General features: G+C 40.0%; 1 protein-coding gene across 3 annotated transcripts in view; it reads right to left on the reverse strand.

Annotated features, from left to right (window-relative positions):
• Positions 1 to 679: 679 nt before the first annotated feature.
• Positions 680 to 22,354, reverse strand: part of SPHKAP (SPHK1 interactor, AKAP domain containing) — a 108,399-nt gene continuing 86,724 nt past the window's right edge. For 2 of the 3 annotated variants that reach the window (XM_081095502.1, XM_081095503.1), the window contains 8 exons: positions 20,317 to 20,572; positions 15,233 to 18,998; positions 10,609 to 10,794; positions 10,258 to 10,284; positions 8,765 to 8,851; positions 6,627 to 6,679; positions 6,353 to 6,537; positions 680 to 1,525 (listed from right to left, as the gene is read on the reverse strand). In XM_081095502.1, the coding sequence (XP_080951628.1) occupies positions 1,382 to 1,525; positions 6,353 to 6,537; positions 6,627 to 6,679; positions 8,765 to 8,851; positions 10,258 to 10,284; positions 10,609 to 10,794; positions 15,233 to 18,998; positions 20,317 to 20,572 (4,704 nt within the window). In that variant the 3' untranslated portion in view covers positions 680 to 1,381. The remainder of the gene's footprint in view (positions 1,526 to 6,352; positions 6,538 to 6,626; positions 6,680 to 8,764; positions 8,852 to 10,257; positions 10,285 to 10,608; positions 10,795 to 15,232; positions 18,999 to 20,316; positions 20,573 to 22,354) is intronic. The other variant, XM_081095504.1, reaches the window with a different exon arrangement.

Below are 22,354 nucleotides of genomic sequence, written 5' to 3' on the forward strand. Positions count from 1 at the left end.
AAGACTAAATCTCTGTTATTAAAATACTTAAATGTAATACGGTTTTCTTTTCCCCAAATTAAACAATAATATCTTTGGATCCAGAAGAGTGTATGGTCCTTACTGGTTTTGTCAAATCCTGCCTCTGTCAGTATGAATGCCATCTGAGTAGCAGGTCGGCCATAGAGGGACCAGCACATTTATAATGAAACCACTGAGCTCAAGTATCAATATATGTGACTTAAGACAATAATCTCTTCAGATTTTATGGCTCTCTAAGATAATCCAATATATTATTTAAGATAATCTCTTCACAATTTAAAGTAATAATAAAATGAAAGTTTATATTTTATATAATTTAACACACAAGCAGATTTTATCACAAAAGACTTTCCTTTGGGGGGAAAGTTTGCCCTTAGGGTAAGAATTCCGTAACCATGTTAACCACCTAATATAGAGATGGAAACAAGACAATCTTTGATCTCAGCTGAACACCAAGAGTTTTCTGATTAGTTTTCTGATTAGGAATCCAGGTATTGTTGAGGAAGTGTGGAATAGTTACCAGTGGGTTGCAGTAAATAAATAAAATCACCTCAGTAGAAAACATTGATGATACTCTTATATTTCTGTTAACACCCACTGATATTAGTCTGAAAATGGAAATTTTTTATAAGTTCTGAAAATTTTCCAGTCATATTTTGTGTTCACCTGGGCTGACACCCCTGTAATCTGCTCAGAAAAGTAACATAGTTTACAAAATTATTTTGACAAGTGACTTTGTTTCCAGTTGATCTGCATAATAGGTAACATTACACATTTTATCTTATATTATAAAAATATGCAACAGCAGCTTTCTTAGAGATTGGGGCTAGTTATAAGCTTCTTTTTTTTTTTAAATTTTTTCTTTTTGTTAATCCTCACCCGAGAATATTTTTCCATTGATTCTTAGAGAGAGTGGAAGGGAGGGGGAGAGACAGAAAGAGAGTAACATTGATTGGTTGCCTCCTGCATGCTCCCCAACTGGGATCGAGCCTGCAACCCAGGTATGTGCCCTCAACTGGAATCGAACCTGGGACCCTTCAGTCTGAGGGCCCATGCTCTATCCACTGAGCCAAACTGGCTAGGGTTATAAGCTTTTAATTTCAGTCCTCGTAAACTTTCAGTTTTTCAGCCACTCTAATCCAAACTCTTTTGAACTCACCCACAGGTTGTATTGACTTGTACAGATCTATATTTTGCTTTTCCTCTGATTTACTCCATGGGCAGTAGCCTTGAACAGCAGATTTTTTTTATAGCTCTGCTAATGGAATGCAACGTTTGAGAAAGTTTAGAGCATTTAAAACAAATCACTATATTCTAAAGTGGAATAAAGAAAAGAAATACTGTACAGGGCCTAGCTGCCTTATCCCAGTCCCAACAGCCAGTCAAAGAGACTCGGGGCCCCATCTTTCTGCTCCTCGCGCATTCTGCAGTACTGAACCACGGCATGGAAGATGTCCCCGACTTTCCAGGACTTCTGGTGAACCAGCCGCACGACATCTAGAAACTAGAGTAAAGCATTGAATTAGAACTCACAAAGCACAGCGGATCCTCAAAGTCCATCTCATTCAACCACTCCTCCAAAGCCAACAGTTCCCCAGGCTGGTTTTGAATATCTCTGGTGCCATGATTCTATTTTCCAGAACAGTCTATTTTCATTCTAGACAGTGCAGTTCATTGGAGTGTTCTTTCAACTGACCTGGAATTTTCCTCGCAGCAGTTGCCATTCATTGATTGAGAGAGACTAGATGGAAATCTTTCAAGAGTCTGTCTTTTAAACATTTAAATGGTTTCCTCTGGTCTGCTTTTCTCTGGAATAGACTTTCTCTGACAGGACTGTATAGTAAGTTCCCCAATTCTTTCTATTTGTGTCACAAATAATCTCTCATTGGATGTATACATTTAGGCCCAGTAAATCAAGTGCTAAATTTTTGCATTGGGTCTTCTACTGGTTCTTCATTCCATCTTTGAAATTCCCCTCTGCCATCATCAAACATGAAGCAAGAGAGGTTGGCTTTTCATTGAAGCAGGAAAAGGAAAGCTTGAGGAAACATCCTAGATTTGTCACCTGATTATTGCTACTAGCTTCAATTAACCACAATTTAGAAAGCTTTCGAGTGCAGATAAATTGTGAGCTAAAGTGTTGGAAGATGGGGAGATGGTTATAGATCATTGCCTTCATGATACTTTGGGATGGAGCCCAACCTGAAGACTTTCCAAACTCCTTAGTAAGATACTTTTGTAAAAAAAAAAGTAACAATTATTAAAAGCCCAAACCTCTAGGACAGTGATGGCAAACCTATATGACACGCGTGTCAAAGGTGACACATGAACTCACTTTTTTTTTGGTTGATTCTTCTTTGTTAAATGGCATTTAAATATATAAAATAAATATCAAAAATATGTCTTTGTTTTACTATGGTTGCAAGTATCAAAAAATTTCTATATGTGACACGGCACCAGAGTTAAGTTAGGGTTTTTCAAAATGCTGACACGCCCAGCTCAAAAGGTTCACCATCACTGCTCTAGGAAGTACTTTTACGTAAGTAATCTCATTCAATTCTGTCAACAACCCTATGAAGTAGCCATTGACAGATGAAAAAACCGAGGGCCTGAGAGATGAAAAGTTGGTAGCACAATGCATGGTTTTCTAGCACGCCAGCCCAGAGCAGTTTCTACTCCAGCCCTTGGCTACGTTTTGGTGGTAGGAGAATACGGCATTGATATTTATTTGGAGTACTTGGAGAAAGCACTGGCTGGGGTTTTATGAAGAAATATGACCTATTAAGAAGATGAAAGAATATATGCACCCCTATGCTCATTGCAGCTTTATTTATAATACCTAAGATCTGGAGACAGCCCAAGAGCCCATCAGTAGATGAGTGGATAAAAAAGCTGTGGTGCATTTACACAATGGAATACTACTGGGTCGTAAAAAAAGAAGGAAATCTTACCCTTTGCAACAGCATGGAAAGACCTGGAGAGCATTATGCTAGGTGAAGTAAGCCAGTCAGAGAAAGACAATGCCATATGATTTCACTTATATGTGTAATCTACTAACAAACAAAATAGAAACAGACATATAGATACAGAGAACATATTGACAGCTGTCAGAAGGGAGGGGTGGAGGAGTTGGGGGGAAAAGGAGAAAGGATTAAGCAAAAACCAAAAAGCAAAACAAAAACCAAACTCATAGACACAGACAACAGTATAGTGATTACCAGAGAGAAGGGGGTGGATGTAGAAGAGGGTAAGGAGGGGTGGGGATAAATTGTGAATGAAAGATATTTGACTTTGGGTGTCAAACACACAATACCATATACAAATGATGAATAATAGAATTGTACACCTGAAACCTATATGATATTATTAACCAGTCACCCTCATAAATTCAATAAAAATAAAAAGATGAGGATTGTGGTTTAGTTACTATTTCTTCAACATTTCCTTCTAGGATTTTTTGCTCAGTTCTCTTTGTGTTTGCTCAGATTTTTAACACCAACCAGAAACTGAAATGCTAATTTCTATCTGTCTTTTTCCTTCTCTCCAGCTTGAATTTGTTAATTCATTTCAATTACTGAGAAGTCATCTTCTAAAGAGTTCCTATTAAATTATGTTTCTTCTTGCAGCTGCGATGGCACCAACTATTTGCACAGTTATAGAAATCAGTGCTTTATTGTGCTCACTTGCCTTGTGTTGGCTTAATCAGAATAAAGCAATTTTCTAGGCTGGAAAATGAAATACTTAACTTTCAATGCATGGAAACATAAACATTATCTCAAAGAGTTTCAGGGTAAAATAAAAAGGGAGACAGATGGGAGGCCAATGGCAACTATGTTATAGATAGAAATCCCTCAGGGAAGAATAGCATCTTAGCCATCTTTTAATATCTTGTGTCTGTACTTAATAGATATTCAGTAAATATTTGCTGATTGACAGGAGGTATGAGTGTTCAAATGAAGTCATACACTTTCAAAATGATTAAGAAGACTATTTGGAATACGGAGTGACATTCAGAATCATTACAGGCGAACCTTGTCTAAGTATTTATTCTTGAGTTTTATGTAATATATTTGCACAGATATAATTAAAAATAAACATGCATATCTTGGGGCTGCTTATTCAATAGTTTTATATTGATAGGAAACACATAAAAAATGATTGGAGGCCATGGATCTAGGCAAAGGCTGAACAGAGCCTAGATTGAGGCAAAAGTAGTGGGCAAGGAGCAAAATAAAAGCTGGTCATGGTGCATGCCTCCTATGGCCCAGCGACAGAGAGCTAGCATTGTGCGGGTGGATACCCAGGACCTCTCTTGACTGTTAAACCTTTCCCAGAAGGCTCTCTGCCACAGACCTTTCTAGAAGCCAAATGCCAGCTTCTTGCCATATATTTGGGACCTGCTAAAGGAAGGTTTCTCCATGTGGTGATGACTATAGGATGATGCTGACTGACCCAAAGTTGTCAAAATGCTCCACTAGCAAGGCCACTGTGCCAGTAATGTGTACAATCGTCACAGGCTAGAATCTGTCTCATGATTTCTAAATCTAGGTCAATATCACAATAATAGAGCTTTCAAAAAGGATCTGGTCCCACTAAATATATCCTGCTGGGAGGCAGTGATGACTTAATCCCAGACATTAAGACCTTGAAACATCTGCAGGGCTGATGAGCAGGAAGGCCTTACACTTTCTTTTCTTCCTTCACTTACAAAGCTTCTAGCTAAAAATGAAACTGTTCCAGTGAAGAAGCCAGAAAAGGACATTTCCAGCTCATTACCATAGGTTTTTTAAAAATAGCAGCTGGTCCTGGATATTTTATTGTGCCTGTCAATGTTATTGCCTTGGTAACTTCATAATCAGTTTTCATAGGTCAAGGATCTGGGCTTTTCTTTCCAATTAATTGAAAAAATAAAAGTCAAAATTGTTCTTTTCCTGCCATTTCAGAATCATTAATAATTAGATTCCCTTCATTTATGCCATAGCTGGCATTTCTCGAGCAAATGTGTTGTCTTAGGAAACTAGAAGAATTTACATCCTGTGATGGTATGTCATTGGTAGACGCATTTGAAGAAAAGTATCACATGGCAGGCGGTTTTTATATTCTCAGGTGCATTTACTAAATTAGAATGTTTACCAAATCATATGGTGGAATCTATGGGAGCTGTTGCAAACTGTGTTAGGCTGCTTCTTTGGAAACATTCAACATAGACTTCTGAAAGCAGCTACCTTCTTTGGCTCTAAGTCAGAATTCCATTACATTAAGCACCAGTGAGCTGGTCTTCACCTTGCTCCTGCAATTATGGCCTGTACAGCTGTGGTTCTCAGCCTTCACTGCACCCTCAGGGACCATCAGGGACCTTTGGAAAACCCCAATGCCTGCGTTTCATCCCAAGAGGAGATTCCGATTTCCCTGGGCAGAGCATGGGGACCTCTACAAGCTCCCAGGTGCTTCTAGCACACACTGAGTTTGAGAACCATGACTAAAGGATTTAGTTCAAGAACATTTCTTACATTTATAAGCCAAGAGGCATTATCTATTATGGACTGAAAGTATCCATATGTTGAAACCCTAACCCCCCAGTGTGATAGTATTGGGAGGTGGGGCTTTAGGGACATAAATAGGTTTAGATAAGGTCTTAGGAGGATGGGACTCCCATGGTAGGATTCATGCCCTTATAAGATGAGGAAGAAACACCAGAGCCTTCTCTCTCTGCTGTGGGAGGACATAGCTAGGAAAAGGGTCCTCCCCAGCAACTGAATCTGCTGGTATCTTGAACTTGGACTTCCCAGCCCCCAAACTGTGAGAAATAAAAGTCTCTTATCTAAGCCACTCAGTCTATGGTATTTTAAAGTAGCCCAAGCTGACTAAGGCAGTATCTAATTCTTCCTTGTTTTCCCTTCCTTTGCTGTGTACTTCTTCAAAATTGAAACTTTAAGGCAGTGGTTCTCAACCTTCCTAATGCCGCGACCCTTTAATACAGTTCCTCATGTTGTGGTGACCCCAATTTCATTGTTACAAATTGAACATAATTAAAGCAAAGTGATTAATCACAAAACAATACGTAATGATATGTGTTTTCCAATGGTCTTAGGTGACCCCTGTGAAAGGGTCGTTCGACCCCCAAAGGGGTCGCGACCCACAGGTTGAGAACCGCTGCTTTAAGGGGTGGTGTTTTTGAGAAATCAGTCAATATCATTTTCACGAGGCTGGAGGATAAAGTGGGAAATACCATAAGGGAGATATGTTAGCTAAATTAATTTATCTAAAAAAAGTCAAAATTCACACAAATAGGGACTCAGCTTCATTGATATCCACACACAGAACACAATACCTTCTCAGTCCTGTTTTCCTGAGATTTCTTAAAGTAGATGGTCGGGATCCCGAGCTCGGAGGCGGCGATCCACTGCAGAGTGGCGCGAAGCTCGGCGTCAGGACACTCTGGCTCCAGGTCGAAGTTGATCACCAGCATGCTCCCCTGGCGGCTGGCGGCTCCCACAGGTGCTCCCGAGGCACATTCTAACACAGACAACCACACAGCCTTATTTCACTTTCCACAGGGACATCGCGGGCCAATTGTGTGTCAAAATTATGGGAGCACGGCTTACCCTCTCTGCTTTCTGACTGTCCTTTAAGAATCTCCTTTTCTTCTATTAATTCACTTTGGAAGAAAACAACAGTATATGATTGGTAATGGTTAGGAAGAGTAAGCTGTGCATGGAAGATGAGGCGATGGGTTTTACTGATCTAAAAGCTTCTGAAGTTTTATTCTGTGTTTATCATTTTCATAGACTGAAGTGATACTAGAAAAGTACTAATTGTGTCTATTATGTAGGACTATTGAGTCTTCAATAAATACCCTGCCCCTAAAAAACGAAAAGGCCAGAGAAACTGCGTGGTTCTAGTGGGGAAAATTAGTCTGGGAGACTCTGAGAGAGGCATCCTCCATTAACCTTCAGAGGCTCGAACAGTCCAGGAGAGATGATGTTAACTAGTTCTGATTGGAGGATTTATGTCTTCTGTATTTTACCTGTCATTTAAAGCATCACATGCCTCTATCTTGATACAATGATTTTTTTTCTACATTATAATACCAACATAAATTTGCATTTTAGTCTAGGAAAATATTTTTTTCTACATGACTATAGTTTTTTAATCTGAAATAAGGAAAAAAATAATCAATTAACTGTAGAACTTAAATTGTATAAAATATCTCAATTAGTTGACACTTTTCCTTTTTATCAGGAGAGTGTAGTAAGCTGGAGGTGATTTAGAATTAAAGATTCATGACTGAAGTGAGTATTTCATTATAGACATATTAAATATTTGAGGTGTTTTTTGTATAGTGAGTACTTATTAGGGAGCCCTGAATACAGTGCTTCCCAAATGAGAACATATGGCCCAATAGTTAAAAGGAATTAACCATTCTGGGGAAGGCTATGATTGTCCTACATTTTTTTTCCTGTCTTAAATATGTTTTCTTTTTATGAGAGAAGATTCCCTCTTACATTTTATGTTATTGCTAAGATCTGGCTGATAAATTTCATTTTATTCCTAAAGTTGAGAGATCCTTGTTGTTCTTACATTCACACCTAATAATTACATAGAAGGATGGTCAATTTCCTCAGGGTCTAGATTTCTGCTAGATCTCTATGTGAGTGACATTAAGTGAAATGACAGATGGTAGGTACAGTCTCTGCTTTTACAGAGCTGAATGATGCTATGGGCGGTGGTGGTCTTGGTTTTCCCTGAATTCATACAGTCTGTGGGATTGTAGGCTCATACCACAGAGAAAGATAGGGAAGGTAGCTAAACAAATATTTCCTGAAAGAGGAAAAGAAATTTGTCCTTTTATTTGTTTTGGTTTTTGGTTCTCCCTTTAGAAAACAAACCCAAGATAATATGTATGTTCATCTCTTCTCATGAATCATGGCCTTGGGGAACAAGAGAGAATGAATGGCACTTCCAGTCACTAAGGCGTACTCCCACAGGCAGGATACTTGATTAGATCATAAAGCAAAAATGATTTAGCTATATGGAGTAGTTGATAAAATACCTCAAATGAGAGAGCAATTTTTTTCCTATACTTTATTTACATTTTTTGGAAATTTCAGAAATATTCAAATAACAAGCTAAGTCATCATGATAAAAATAGATTGTAACTCATTTAATTTTCCAGAAGCATCACAATTCAGGATGTAGTTCTGACTTCATGTTGCTCTCCTTATATTCTCTTAGTGCTTTTCCTCCTTGCTCTTTCAGAAGGTCCTATGGTGTAGGGGGCAGAGTTACTGTGTGGGAATGACACATCTTCATCATGGTACCATTTGGTGTTAGGCAAAACATTTAGTACTGACAATCCCTGGTGTCTACAAGTAAAGGAAAAGCCATCACACTTGGTTGGCATCACATGTTGGTTGGCATGGTACAATTTAAATGAAATTTTTGATTCTCGGTGTCCAGTTAGGTACAGTGACATATACTTCTGACTGTATGGATGAGCTTTATTTGAAATGATTATATTATAGAGGACAGATTTGAAATCCAGAAAGGAGGTGATGGTAGGCTAGGGCTATTCTAGGCTTGAGTTCTTGCTCCAGTGACATGGAACCACACATGCCTGGGAACCACGGCAGTACAGACATCATGAAGTCAGTGGTTGGGCACGACCTGAATGATCACAATGGATTGCCAGATGGAATTGGAGTGGCGGTCTCACAATCATTGCACCTCCATGGCTACTTACTTAATCATGGGAGAAGATGGCATGCTTTCCTGATAAATGTCCAGGTCCATAATGCCAAGACTGCTAGTGGCACTACTGTTGCCATTGCTGACAAAGCAAAAGTTTACATATTAATGCCTGTCTCCACCACCTGGCCACACCTCTGACACCGATCATCTACCGTTCTCACGGGTCCTCCCTTTAGTGCTCAGGAGAATATTGCTTTGTGTCTCCAGGACTCCTACATTGATATTTATTTCTGACCAAATTAGGGGACACATAACTAAAGACATTTTTGGCTCAAGCCAACCACCATCGATGTTTTCTAATGTCTGCAGTGGTGTTGCACGCAGATCATACTTAGTAGGTGACAGTCAGCATGACTTTCTTCTTCCTCATTCTGGTTATAGTGGGGATGTTTATCTATTAGCAAAAGACCCATAGAGACTAATAGGCTTCTGAGAATGCAGTTTGGGGAGTTACTGGAATGCTGATCTGCCTGCTTTTGACAGTGGGCACATATTCAGGGGACTTTTCTGAGGGACATTCCACAGGATGTGCACTTGGCTCATTTTTTATTTTATTTTGGGGAACTGCAGAATGCACACGTACAAAGTTGAGGAATGCCAAGTTTTATAGCTCATTTATCTTAAAATCTTTGAGAAGCAGCAACATCTGCTACCTTATGAATCATGGAGGAGGGATCATGTGTTGCATCATTGTCATAGGTTGCACAATCAACATATGGTCAAGTTACTAACCTGAAACTAACTTACTGAAACAGTAGAGTTCAGCTAATTTTTAGGTTCTGTCTGTACTTTCAAAGGGGAATGAATCCAATTTTACCAAACCCACTAAGTTTCCGCACACCTTTTCTATTGTCCAATGACATCTCTTCCAAGTAAGGATTCCAAAGGGTGAGAGTTGGTGTGTTGCAAAGGGACAGACTTCCCTGGGGAGCACCATGAGTAACCAACTATACTCCCTCCATTTCAAATTCCTGTCTTGGGTGTTGCCTGGGGTACTGAATATATTCACTGATTGAAATCTGATGACTCGGATCTTACACTGAAAGTAATTAATCCTATCAATGTCTGCTACGTCCAAAGATCAAATTCTCTCTCTCTCTCTTTTTATCTCTACCTTGTTTTTTGAATTTTGGATAAATTCCTCAACATCCAGAAATTTTCCTAAGACTGGCAGACTGAACTACCAGAAATAAAACTTTCAAGGATCAAGACACCCAGATGTATCTGAATCCCCATATCAACTGGACTCTGGAGAGTCTCCAGTATCAAACAAGACTTCAGGCTGAAACATGGAGATTCTTTTCATTTGTTTTTTATCTCATAGAGGGATAGTTTTTAGTTTATATCTGCTGACTGGCTGGGGTCTAATCAGATCTGACCTCTTATTAGATCCTCTCTAGTTTTTCCAGAGCAACAATAGAGGGCAGGGCAGAGAAAGCGGAGGAACAGTCAGGCCAAACAACACAACAGTGTGGAAACACTTGCCTCATGTAAACCCAGCCTGGGTTGCATCTGAAATACAAATGAACCAGAAAGAAAGTATCAAACATACCAGGTGTAATAGCAGCTCCTATTAAGAAATTCACAGTTGTCATCACCGAATACATTAGCTGGGGCTTGCAGCTTATTCTTAACCTTGGCCAAGGTAAGTGAAGCCATAATTGCATATTAAGATAACTCTCAGCACAAATCATGATAGGCAGGCAACCTGACCCAGTGGGAACTTTCTGTTTTTGTACACTCTATTGGGACCCTTTGCAGAGAACCATTTAAAATGCATTTCTGAAATATGTGTGGAGGCCTGTTTCCCTGGGAAGTCAAGTGAAGAGCAGGTACCTCATGGATCGCTCACTGAACTGCAGGAAGCTACTTGTGTCGTCTGGGTTGTCCTCCTCATTGGCAAGCTGAGACCAGCTGTCTGTGCTCTCCCCACTGCTGACGGGAGGGTTGGGAACCTCATCTGGGGCTCTGCCTTCTGTCGGGACTTCAGACTCTGGTACGTTGCTGGCATCAAGGCTGTCACTGTATAGATGGTAGGATATTATTACCAAGAGTGGGAAAAAAAAGAGTGGGAGCATAGACTGAACTTTTCACAGGACCTCGCGCTGGCTGCTGTTGAGCATGAATCTCTGCCATATGAGCAGGATGTTCTTGCACACAGGTGCGGTCTTTCTTTTAGGTCAATACTTCTACTTCTGCTGGTGCCCTAGGTCCCATTTTGTCTTTTCAGGATAACTCCCCATCAGCTTTTCCCAATTCTTTTTTCTTTTTTTAAAAATATATATTTTATTGATTTTTTTACAGAGAGGAAGGGAGAGGGATAGAGAGTTAGAAACAACGATGAGAGAGAAACATCGGTCAGCTGCCTCCTGCACACTCCCCACTGGGGATGTGCCCGCAACCAAGGTACATGCCCTTGACTGGAATTGAACCTGGGACCCTGGAGTCCGCAGGCTGACGCTCTATCCACTGAGCCAAACCGGTTAGGGCCCAATTCTTAATTTGCTCTCTTTCTTTGAACTCCCTCCATTTATTTCAGAAACACCTGTAAGCACCCTGTTGTGCATATATAAGAATTTTTTAAGGGCAGCGGTATTTGAAACGAGATACCCAGAGCATCCTCCCCCGAGTTATGATTCAGTGTTTCTGCAGAGAGGCCCCAGAAAGCTGTATTATAAACAACCACCCCTGGTGATTCTAATGCAAGTGGTAGGTGGGCCATGCTGGGAAAATTACCCACCCCGATATTTGATGGGGCTTTCTCTGCTGGAATCCTTTGAAACGTGGGCTTCAATCTCCAGAGATTTATTTTTGCCTTTGCTAAGGTTTTATATGTAGTGCTATTAACCTGAGATTGCTTTTAGGTAAGTTACCAGCTTGGGGGTTCCCTGGACTGACTACATGGTACAAATTAGACCTTTAAGCATGCATTAGGACAAGCTGTGGTTATAAATTCTTAGGGGATTTTTTCCCCCCTCTATCCAGAGCCCTAATCCTGAAATACAGATTTTATTTTTTAAATCAGCCTCCTTTGCTTGTGGGTGATTCTTTTGCCTAAATTTACATTGGAGATAACTTCAAAATATGAAGGTTAGTGTCAGTTCTAAGTCTTAACCATTCACCGTTTGCTGGAACCACAGTATAATTTCCCACTTTCCTTTAGCCTTTAGAAAATAAACTCGGATATTACTGAAACTGACAAATGCTTCAGGAGCAGGTGCAGAATCAGCTTTAACTAGCCACTTTTGTTTCCAGATCCTTTCATTTTCTGCCCCTGAGATGATGGTGATGATGATCATTATTAATAATAATGTTAAATTCTGTCTTGTATTTAAAAGGATGCTTATTATATTAATCCAGAAGTTATAATTGATTCATAGTGGGAGAAGTTTTCAAGCTGGCTTGAAATTCAAGTCTCACTGCATATGGCTCACCCCTTAACTACCTTTTAGGTCTCATCTCAAATGCCAGTAGCCACTTTGACCAATTAGTTATTCTCTATCACATTACTCTTTATTTTTGTCTTGTCACAGTCTACAATAATTTACGTTATAAAGAGATTTTTTCATGTATGTTGTTTGTCTCTCCCACTGCTGTGTAAGACCCATGGGCACAGGCACCAAATCTCTATATTCTCCTGCATTTGAAGCCCAAAGGATAGTGCACATTAATGGGTATCAACTATTTGTTGGATGAATGCTATTTTTGTTGAAACAAATATAAATGAATGCACAACATAAAATATGTTTCTAAAAAAGTCAGATGATGTTGGTGAGGGCAACATGTGATGTTCAGAATCTTAGTTTGGTGTTTATACTGTGGTCCCAAACTATCAAAAAGTTAGATACTATTCTTTAATCATCTCAGATAGGGTGGCTGAGTTAAATACACATTGCTGCCCAATAATAGAATAATATTTTTTCCAGAAATTAAGAACTGGAATACCTCATGTTACTTAAACTCTTTATAATAGAAGGATAATTCAGGTATCTGGACAGATGTGGTGGCCTAAAATATAAGTATTTCTATTTGGACATGACTTCCATAATATATTTGAAGTGGTTAGTTACTCTTTTATAAAATAAAAAAGGAAGTGATTTTTATTTCAGTATGTTGAGATTTTATGAAGTTTTTAGTAAGAATTATGAAAATGTCCCCCAGAGAGTAGCCTAAAAATATCTCCAGGACATGACATCTCCCCACCTCCAAACAGAATTCAGAGGGAATTGAGTTCTGTGTTTAGCTATTTTGACACATCAAATTTCATGATAACAAATCCTAGATTAGAAAATGTGATATAAATATGACTAATTTCTCCTCTTTCAAATCCTAGGAAGTTCCTTTTTAATAAAATTCTCATACTATTCATTTGGGAAAACAATCTCCTGGAATTAAGGCAGCCCTATACCCCAACCCAAACAACAATAACAACCATAAAGCAAACATTTATTGAGTTGTAGGCACTTAAGAATCCTCTTATGAAATTATTATATTCCCATTTATAGGCAAGTAAACTGAAGTAGAGAGATGAAGGCACTTGCCCAAGGTGACATGGTTAAAGGTTAGTTAGTGGAGTTCATGTTCTATTATTTATATTGCTCCACAAAGAAAAAATATATTTAACAGTTAATAGTCCTTACATTTTGGGAGCAGACCCGTCTCTTGAATTTCTAAGGCTGATGATTTCATGTTTGATTTGGAAAACAAAATCAGAAATCCACATCATGAGCTGAGAGGATTTGTGCTTGGGTCATGTGTGTGAGTCCTTATATGGAACACAAAGCTAAATCAGTTGGAGGCTTTAATCATATGCTTTTCCAAAATTTCTGCAAGCCTCAAGGTTGTAGCTATTTTAAGCACAATATTAGTGACATTCAAGTAAAAATCGCATAATGAATTTTATTTCACTGTAGTAACAATCACTATTTGATTTGAACCTACAACCATAAATCTTGTTAAACTAGTTCATGAATGTTCCTTAACTAGGTCACCTTCTTTGACTAAATATCTTAGCTGGTTTATGATTGCTGTGTTTAGGAGACTTTAAATCAAGTGTTCTCCATTTCCTGCTATCTCAAGTTAAAGTAATTTTAAAAAATTACACATTGGCTCTTGTATATCTTTACCTCTTTGATCACTTTTAAAAATTTGCAATTCACCATACTTCCTAAAGGTGAATACTATGGTAAGTATGGTGCTCCTATAAAACTTTGATGAATATTTTCTATAGCTGGAGAATTACTGATATGTAAGAACTTGTCTTCTTGGTCATCTTAGCCTATTCTTCATTTGATTTATATTTGTGTTCTTTTGCTTGTATATTTTCATGCTTTCTTTCCTTCAATTTCTTTCAAGATTTAATTCAATTGGAAAGCTAAGTTCTTAGCACTGTGGGATTGAGAATGAAATATTCACATGCATCTGAACCACACACCACCCACACCTTGTAATGAGACCTTATAATGACGGGGAACATCAGCACCTAAAGATGAAGCCCTTTAGCTTCCCTGGTGAGGTTGGGAAGGTACTGGGGACATTTGAGGGCTGATGAAATGTGATGAAGGCTGCATTCAACTTGTTTATTGTAACTAACCACTTAAAAATCACAGTTTCTTTGTGCAATAGGCACATGTCCCTGAAGAGCTATGCAGGCCATTTCTCATCTTATGTTTTCCATAGATAGAGCTTAATTTTTGTTTTCTTCTGTTTTTTGTTTTTTTTTTTAACTTTAACTATAGGCCAAAAATTATAAATGATACAATGGTCTCGTATTTAAGAATCCTATGAATTTTCTATGAAAAATGGGAGCTGTAAAAATAACTGACAGTTTGTTAAGCAGCCTAAGAGAAATAATTACTTTGCCTCAAATTCAAAATGCATTGTCACCTACATTACAATTTTTCTGAAGAAGAAATTGAAATAACAATACTCTAGAGTTGTTTTGCCTCTAATGCTGCCATAATTATACCATGCATCTAAAGGGCCAGCACTTGCAGGACATGGTGACCTTGCAGAGATTTTTATAACAAGACAAGAAAGGAAAACTTGAAAGGAGAGGCCTTAGAGAAAAATGATATCAAAATATTTAATGTCATCTTACAACATTAAAGTTTATTTAAATTTAAAATTTTCAAGTAGATTAATTGGCATATTTTTTCTTTTGCTTGAAAATTGCCATGCATGAATTTTTTAAGCATACTATGGGTAATTAATTTTAATAGGGAGAACAATACCCTAGCTCCTCTATTATGTAAATGAATCCCATTTGTTTTAGAAATTAAAAAAAAATACTTCCATCTTTCCATTATTATAAGTTCTTCTTAACCCAAGAAAGCCATGTATTGCCTCAGACATTCAGTTCTTGCATCAAAAAAATCCCTAAGATTTAGAATAAATATGAATTAAGATGCAAACTCCAGTCCCATGCACTCTTATGGAGTCTCACAGATCATTCACTCACCCGTAGTTTTGGCAGTTTTTCTTCTCCGTGTCTCTACCCCTCACCACATCTGGGACTTTCTCATCGTCTTTCAAATGCTCCTCTGCTCCTTCCAGGGGGCCACACTTGGGAAGGGTGTGTTCAGGTTCACCAGCACACTCTTCTCTCTGATCTGTTTCAATCTGAATCAAAGGCACTTCCCTTGAACAAAGTGATTGCCTGGTGTGGTTTATAGAGACACCATCATGGCACAAGGAAGTTTCCTTTTTAGAATTGAAACTCAGAGGAGCAGCTTTGCTTGGAGAGGACCCTGGGGGATGTTGGCTTTCGATAACAGAGTTTTTCCTCTGGTAATCAATAGACTCCTGGACAAGAAGAACTGGCCCACTTTGCACTCTGCTCGAAGCTAACCTCTTTGCACACTTGTCCACTTGCAAGGGAGGGCCACCAGAAGCAGGCTCAGCATCAGCCTGGGCATCGTCCACTATAATTTTGTTCTTCCGCATGAGGGCCTCGATTGAGTTTGCCCACGTCTCATGAATTAACATGGCTGTGATCTGGTCAGTTCCACCTCTGCGATACAAGCAAGAATCAGATTTGCAGAGCCCCGTTGAGGAAGCACTGCTGACTGGCTGTACACTCAGGAAATCTCGCTGGTTGTTTTGAGCAAAGCCATCTAAGGAGTTGGCTTTGAATGGCACATTCACTGTCAGCCTGGCGCCCAGGGATCTGCCATCTGGCATAGACGACTGTCTGTAATACAGTGGGGATCGCAGAGAAGGTGACAATAAACCCGCCGTCCAATCCTGGCTGCTGCGTCTGGAGAAGGCGTTCTCTTTGCTTTCTCTTTCAATGTCCCTCAGCATGTACCTGTAGAACTCCTCGGTGATGCTCTCTGTGCTGGACTGCTTAGAGGGACAGCGTGACCTCACACTGAGGTGGTCATTTTTCCGGCACACCTGCTGCATAGCTGAGTTCACAATGCTGCTGGCATTCTTGCCTGCATAGTAATCCAGCAGCAACTCAAATCCTCTTCCTTCATTCTCCATCTGATTCACCATGAACCTGGAAAACTCATCGGTGATGCTCTCACAGCTCGATTGCTTGGAGACAGAGCTGGCCCTGCTCACTGGCTGACTTAGGGTGCTCATTAAACCCAGGCTGTTGACATAGGCCCTGGAGTTAGAGTCCTCCTCGGCAATGCTTTCACAGCTGGAGGCCTTCAGCCGGTTCCACCTGTCTCCACTCTGTAACCGATTCCGGGGAAAGCTCTGGGCTTGCCAGATGCCGTCCACCATGGAAAACTCTGTCAGGTTCATGATCTTGGCTGCTACTTCGTTTGCAAAGACACTGACAGAATCTTGGGTGTCCTCAAGGTTCATTGACTCGTCCACAACCCTGTTCATCAGCTTCTCTTTAAGCTCCGGGTGCTCATCTGTTTTCCTCTTGATCTCACTGAGCCGTGGTGGCTTGTGTTTCCTCACAGCGGCCCCACTGGCCTGACTTTCCTTCCTTTTCAAAGATCGGCAGGTTAGGTTCGGGGTAACCAAAAACTCGGTCCCTCTTTTCCAAGCGCAAAACCAGGGTTGTTTTCCCTTTGAGTTGTCAAGGCAAATTGCTGCGATTTCAGTTGCCATGGAGACAATGGTCTCTGCTAATTCTTCGGCAAAGTCTGTAATGCTGTATACCTCTGTGTGTTTTGCCTGCAGCATGGACTGAGCAGGAAGCAGCAAGTCACTCCCTGACAAAGACAGATTAACTTGAACTTCATTGTTTAGAAGTGAAGCACAGTTGTCCTTCTCTCGGATGTTGGGACTGCAGCTGTCCTCAGCATCCTGGGAACCGCTGCTGCACTTGGTGGCTACCCGTGTCCTTTCTCCCTCTGAAGAGGCTCTGCATTCATTCCCGTTGTGACTCAGTGTCTGATATGGGCTTATTATATCCTTTCCCATGGTTCCTTTCAGATTTATTTCCTGGGGGAATATTTTAGCAGTTGAAGAACCAAGCATTCTGGGACTACATGACCATTCAGATTGCAGCATAGGGTTCTGGAAGAGGCCTGGCTTTGCTGAACCCTTGCTGTCTTGCTTTGGAGGCATGTCCTCTACAAGGTCATTGATAACGAGACTAGTGCTACGTGGATGAATGTGTGGATGGCTGCTGGAGCATTCAGTGGCTTTAGTCCATGCTTGACTAGCAGCCTGATCAGGTGGCTGGTTGCCTAGTTCTGTTTCCCTCCGTCCAATGGTCTCCTTAGAAAGGAGAGCGGGACATTCACCATGCTGTACAATACGGCTCATCTTCTTGAGTGTGAAGCATATCACATTGAAGAGCAGTTGATTTATACTTTCCATCAAGAAGTCCAGAGTTTCAGATGAATGCGTGCCTTTGGGGTCGATTCTTTTATTTTGCTGGGGAATTTCATCAATGCAGTGCTTCAGAATCATATTGGACAGAGCATGTGCCAGTTCATTTCCAAGCGCATTTTCTGAGCACAAGATCTGAGGCTTGGAAGCCGTTTCCATAATTCTTCTGTGCATTGATTCCATGAGGTCTCCAATGCTGCTGTAGGCATCAGGCCTTATTAAAACCAGAGCGGCCTCTTTGAACAATGCCTCTGCAATGGCCTCATTTCCCAGCGCCATGCCCCTCCCTGTTGCTAAATTAAAAAGTGGAGGAATTGCTGCAGAAGTCACAGCTGCAGACAAGACTCCACTTGAAGCTTCAGGGCACTTCACCTGTCCTGCTTCAGCCAGGCCACAGACAGCGACGGCACTGGCCACCTGAGTCATGCCACACAAAGCAGATGGAAATGAGTATTCGCTGATGGAAGGTTCCTTGAGTCCTTGGGATGCTTGAGTCTGCAGTAGGTCATTGCCACCTGGTGGATGGTTGGAAATAAGGGATTCTTGCTCCATTTTCAGTCTTTCTGTGGCCTGTGGACTGGAAATAGTTCCAATCACGGTGGCTGCACAAGCTAATGCTACCTCTAGAGCACTCTGCGGGTGTCTGCTGGCATTCTCTCCAGAGGGGCCACCTGAGTTTTCAAAAGAGACTTCCATCTCAGGCCACGTAGAGGTGTCAGGCTCAGGGGGAGCATTACTGCCATCGGGACTCTGAACAATGACGATTTTGGGGAGCTCATTCCATGACTGAGGGACCACGATATCTTTTGTGGAGCAGCGACGAGGGAACAGAGCACTTCCTACGGAGACACTGACTGCAGTTTCCTGGGGTAGTGTAGGCTGAGACTGAGATAATCTAATAAATGCATCTTGCAGCACAGATTCTGCTAAATTTGTAGCATACTCGCCGGTTGTGACTTCTCCATCTTGTATGGGAAGAAGAGAATTTGTCCCATCTTCATGGTCTCCTGTGTCTACCTTGTGGTCATGCTCCATGACAGTGCCATGGGCAGAAGGTCCATCTTTCTTAACCACCTTGGAGAAATAAGCATTGCCTGGAGTACAGAGTGCCTGCAATTGTTCCACTTGTTCTTTAAAATTTTCTGAATAAGAGTAATTTTTGGCTGTCGTCTCATTCCCTGTAGTTTCACCTTTCCACCCTGATAGCTTCGCTGACGGCTCTAGACTCTGCAAAGTTGTGTCTTCTGCTACTTTTCCCAGAGATGTTTCTGTTTTAATCAACGACGTGTGGTATTTGCTAATGTATTTGTCTCCCAAAGTATAAAGTGACTTTTCCTTATTGTAATCCCAGTCCTCCCGAGTGATTTCCTTCGGCTTTTTACTTTCCATAATATTGGCTGAAACATTTATGTTCTCATAACCTAGTGAAGAGAAAATGAAGAGCACAATTACTTTTTGAATAGCAGGTTCTCGTGAGCCTAAAATAATTATTTTCTAAAAATGCTTTAAAGCATCCGGTATTCTCCCCACATCCCCAAATAGCATTTGAATGTTTCTTCAAAAAAAATGTTTCTTCAAGAAAAATGAATCTGAAAAGGCTTCTGTGCTTCATTATGGAATGCTGCCCAACAAAATGGGTGTCAGTGCAGAAAAAAAGTGCAAGCATTATAGCAGAAGAAGAAGGCTTTTGGGAGCTGACAACTAGTCACCATTCTTCAGGGGAAAAGTAAGCTCCAAACTGCATTTATAACTTCCAAGTGAGTAAAGAGGGAAGAGAGAGGATGTTTACAGCAACCTCAATAGTGAGTGTTGTTACAAAAATGTGCTCTGAAGTTCTCATAGGATTTGCCCCATGGTCAGTGACAACAATATCTGGGGTATCCCTTCCTAAGGCTAAGAGTTGGGGAGGGAGTCCATTGTTCACTGACCTCCACTAATAAGTCAATAGAAAGAGTGAATAAATGAGTACTAAGCACTTTTTTGGGTTATTTACTTCTGTCTTCACCATTTGGTCTTTCTAGTTCTAGATTTAATAATCTTGTGTTGTTTTGTACAGTAACATGCTGCACAGGCTTGTAGCCTAGGAACAATAGACTATACGGGACAGCGTAGGTGTGTAGTTGGCTATAACATCTAAGTTTGTATAAGTGCACTATGATGTTAGCCCAACAATGAACTTGACTAACAATGCATTTCCAAGAATGTATCCCTCCTCGTTAAACAGCACACGACAGCCTCATATCATACTTTTAAATATATTAGTGCTACAGGAACTACTATACTCCCATGTTATAGATAAGGGCTCAGAAGACTAAACAAAAACTAAATAACTGGCCCCAGGTTTCACAGCTTCAAAGAGACTGTGTTAGGATTCAGGCCAGTCCAACTCAGCTTCAACAAGTAAGTGGCTTTGATGGAAGGCTTAGGGAGGTTAACTTTCCTCCCAGTGATAGTCACCATCTCTTGGCAGTCAGGAGGATTTCCTTTTGAAACACACACATTTTCATCAGAACACCTAAGGCATCTTTAGAGAGAATGGAGCCATCCAATCATTAAATCTAAGTGCCTCAGTCAGCATCTTCACCAGTTTTCTCATCCTCTTTTCCTCCCAAACTTAGTGAAGATTGGGATGTGTCATCCGAAATGATGTGGCCTGAAACTTTTCTAAAATTGCATGTAGACATTTGTATAGGGTGACTAATTTCAGCATGCACATTTGTTTTATTGGAGAGTTCTCACCGTTCCTGTATTCTTCCACCTCACTCTCCTCCTCCAGGTGCTCAGATGCGGTGAGAAAGTCTTCCTCGATTGAAGACAGGGAACAGTTGGTGTCATCCTCCACCTTCAAGATGTTTGTTTCCAGGTGGAGCTGCCGCTCCTGAACCAATTCCAGGCCAATCAAAAATTTGTTGATTTCAAAGATGATGCAGTTGGTACTGTTTGGTCTGTTCCCCCTTGCACACTGGACCAAGCAGATGTCTGGCAGCCAAGGATACTAAAAGTGGAGAGAAAAAAAGGCTTTTATTAGAAAAAGAAATTAGAAAATCATTGACTCTGACCTTTCTTCTTCCCTCAATCTCTCCTGTTCGGAGTAGGGACCTTTAAAATATTTGGAACATCTTCTAGGCTTATTCTGATGAACTGCTTGAAAAAAATTCAAGTGCAATTTGGGAACACAGAGTACCTAGGAGAAAATTTGACATAGGGGAAAATAGACCAGTTGTACCACATATTTTTGTTCTCTTCTGTCAAAGCAAAGATTGCCCTGGGCAAAGTTAATCAGGTAAGGAAGTCTTTCTTCAAAGCTATTAAAATAGGGGAGAGAGGCCAGAGCTGAGTCAGACCACAACTCCACTGAAACAAAAGATGATTGGGTTTTTAAGAGCTGGTGTAGAATTATAGTCTGCCTGTGCTCAATAATTGGCTTTGCCCAAAGGAAAACTAAACTTTTTTGTATCTTCATGATAGGAGACAGTTTTGCAAATTGAAGCAACTCTCACAAAGGCCTAAATTATTTTGTAGGTACCGCAGTCCCTATGTTTTCATAGATCAGCAATATTGGGGTAGCACAGCAATACCAAATCTCATCTTAGTCAACTATTGCCAATACCTGCTGGTTTAGGGATATTCTCAGTTTGGCTGCCTTGTCCCATTAAAAGTTGCTTACCTACTGGTTCAGAAATGGGCACGTGACAAATGAGAGCTAATAGGACACAATGAGACTTTTTCCTGGGAGCCACCTGGAAGAGACATTCTCTCTTTCTTACTCAACTTGAATCCAAAGGATATTGCTTTCTTGTGAGAAGAACTTGTCTGATAATGGGGTATACAGAGAGAAAGCAGAGAGAGGCCACAAGAGAATATGCATATCGGATGACGTTGTTCAAATCCCTGTATTTAATCTACCCACTGGATTTTTTAGTTACTTGAGACAATGCATTCTTTCTGTGCTAAGTCAATTTTCTGATACGTTTAATTAGAAATCCCAATTAAAAGGACTGGTCTAGAAATATTCTTAAAACTGAGGTTTGTAAATTACTTTTGGTCATAATGATTTTGCCTAATATAAAGAGAGGATATTTAGAGACATTTCTGTGTTCTCTTTTCAGACAATTAATTTTTTCACTAAGGAAATGTATTATTATATTGCCTCCGAGGATTTTGTTCTAGTCTTGCTTAACAAATTGTAATGGGCTGTGTGCACATTTTTACAAAGCATCAGGAGTAGAGCAAGAAATAGTGGGTGGGCCTCTGAATTTTTTGATAATTTGAAATACTGAAGAATAAATTATTTAAAAATTTGCAGCAAAACTAAAACCCAAGAAAGGACAATTTGAAGAAAAACAAATGCTTATTATCTTAATCTATAGCTTTCAGTATAAACATATCTTATTCGAGAAAATTAGCAATCTTTCATACAATGTGCCTTTAGAAATCTTTTACATATTTTTCTGTAAGTTGATTAAACACTTTGTATATTTTTATTTTTCTTCAAGTAAAGAGTATAATAATGATTTATCTAATAACAATGGACAACAGGGTGTTGGATGAGAACAATAATTCCTACTTTATTTTTAGTAGCATTCTTTTCTTTTGGAAATTTCATTCTTTGGGACCAACAAACTCTATTTGCATCCTGGGGGCTGCTATCTTATACTTACTACTTGGCTGTTTGGTACATCCTAAGAACTAAAAAACATCCAGAAAGAAGAAACTCTGGGATTCTGGGACCACATAGTATGAATTAGAATTTTGGTGTTATTCTTATAACAGAAGA

This window comes from Myotis nattereri (assembly GCF_964212035.1).
Source record: "Myotis nattereri genome assembly, chromosome: 7".
Taxonomy (NCBI): Eukaryota; Metazoa; Chordata; class Mammalia; order Chiroptera; family Vespertilionidae; genus Myotis; species Myotis nattereri.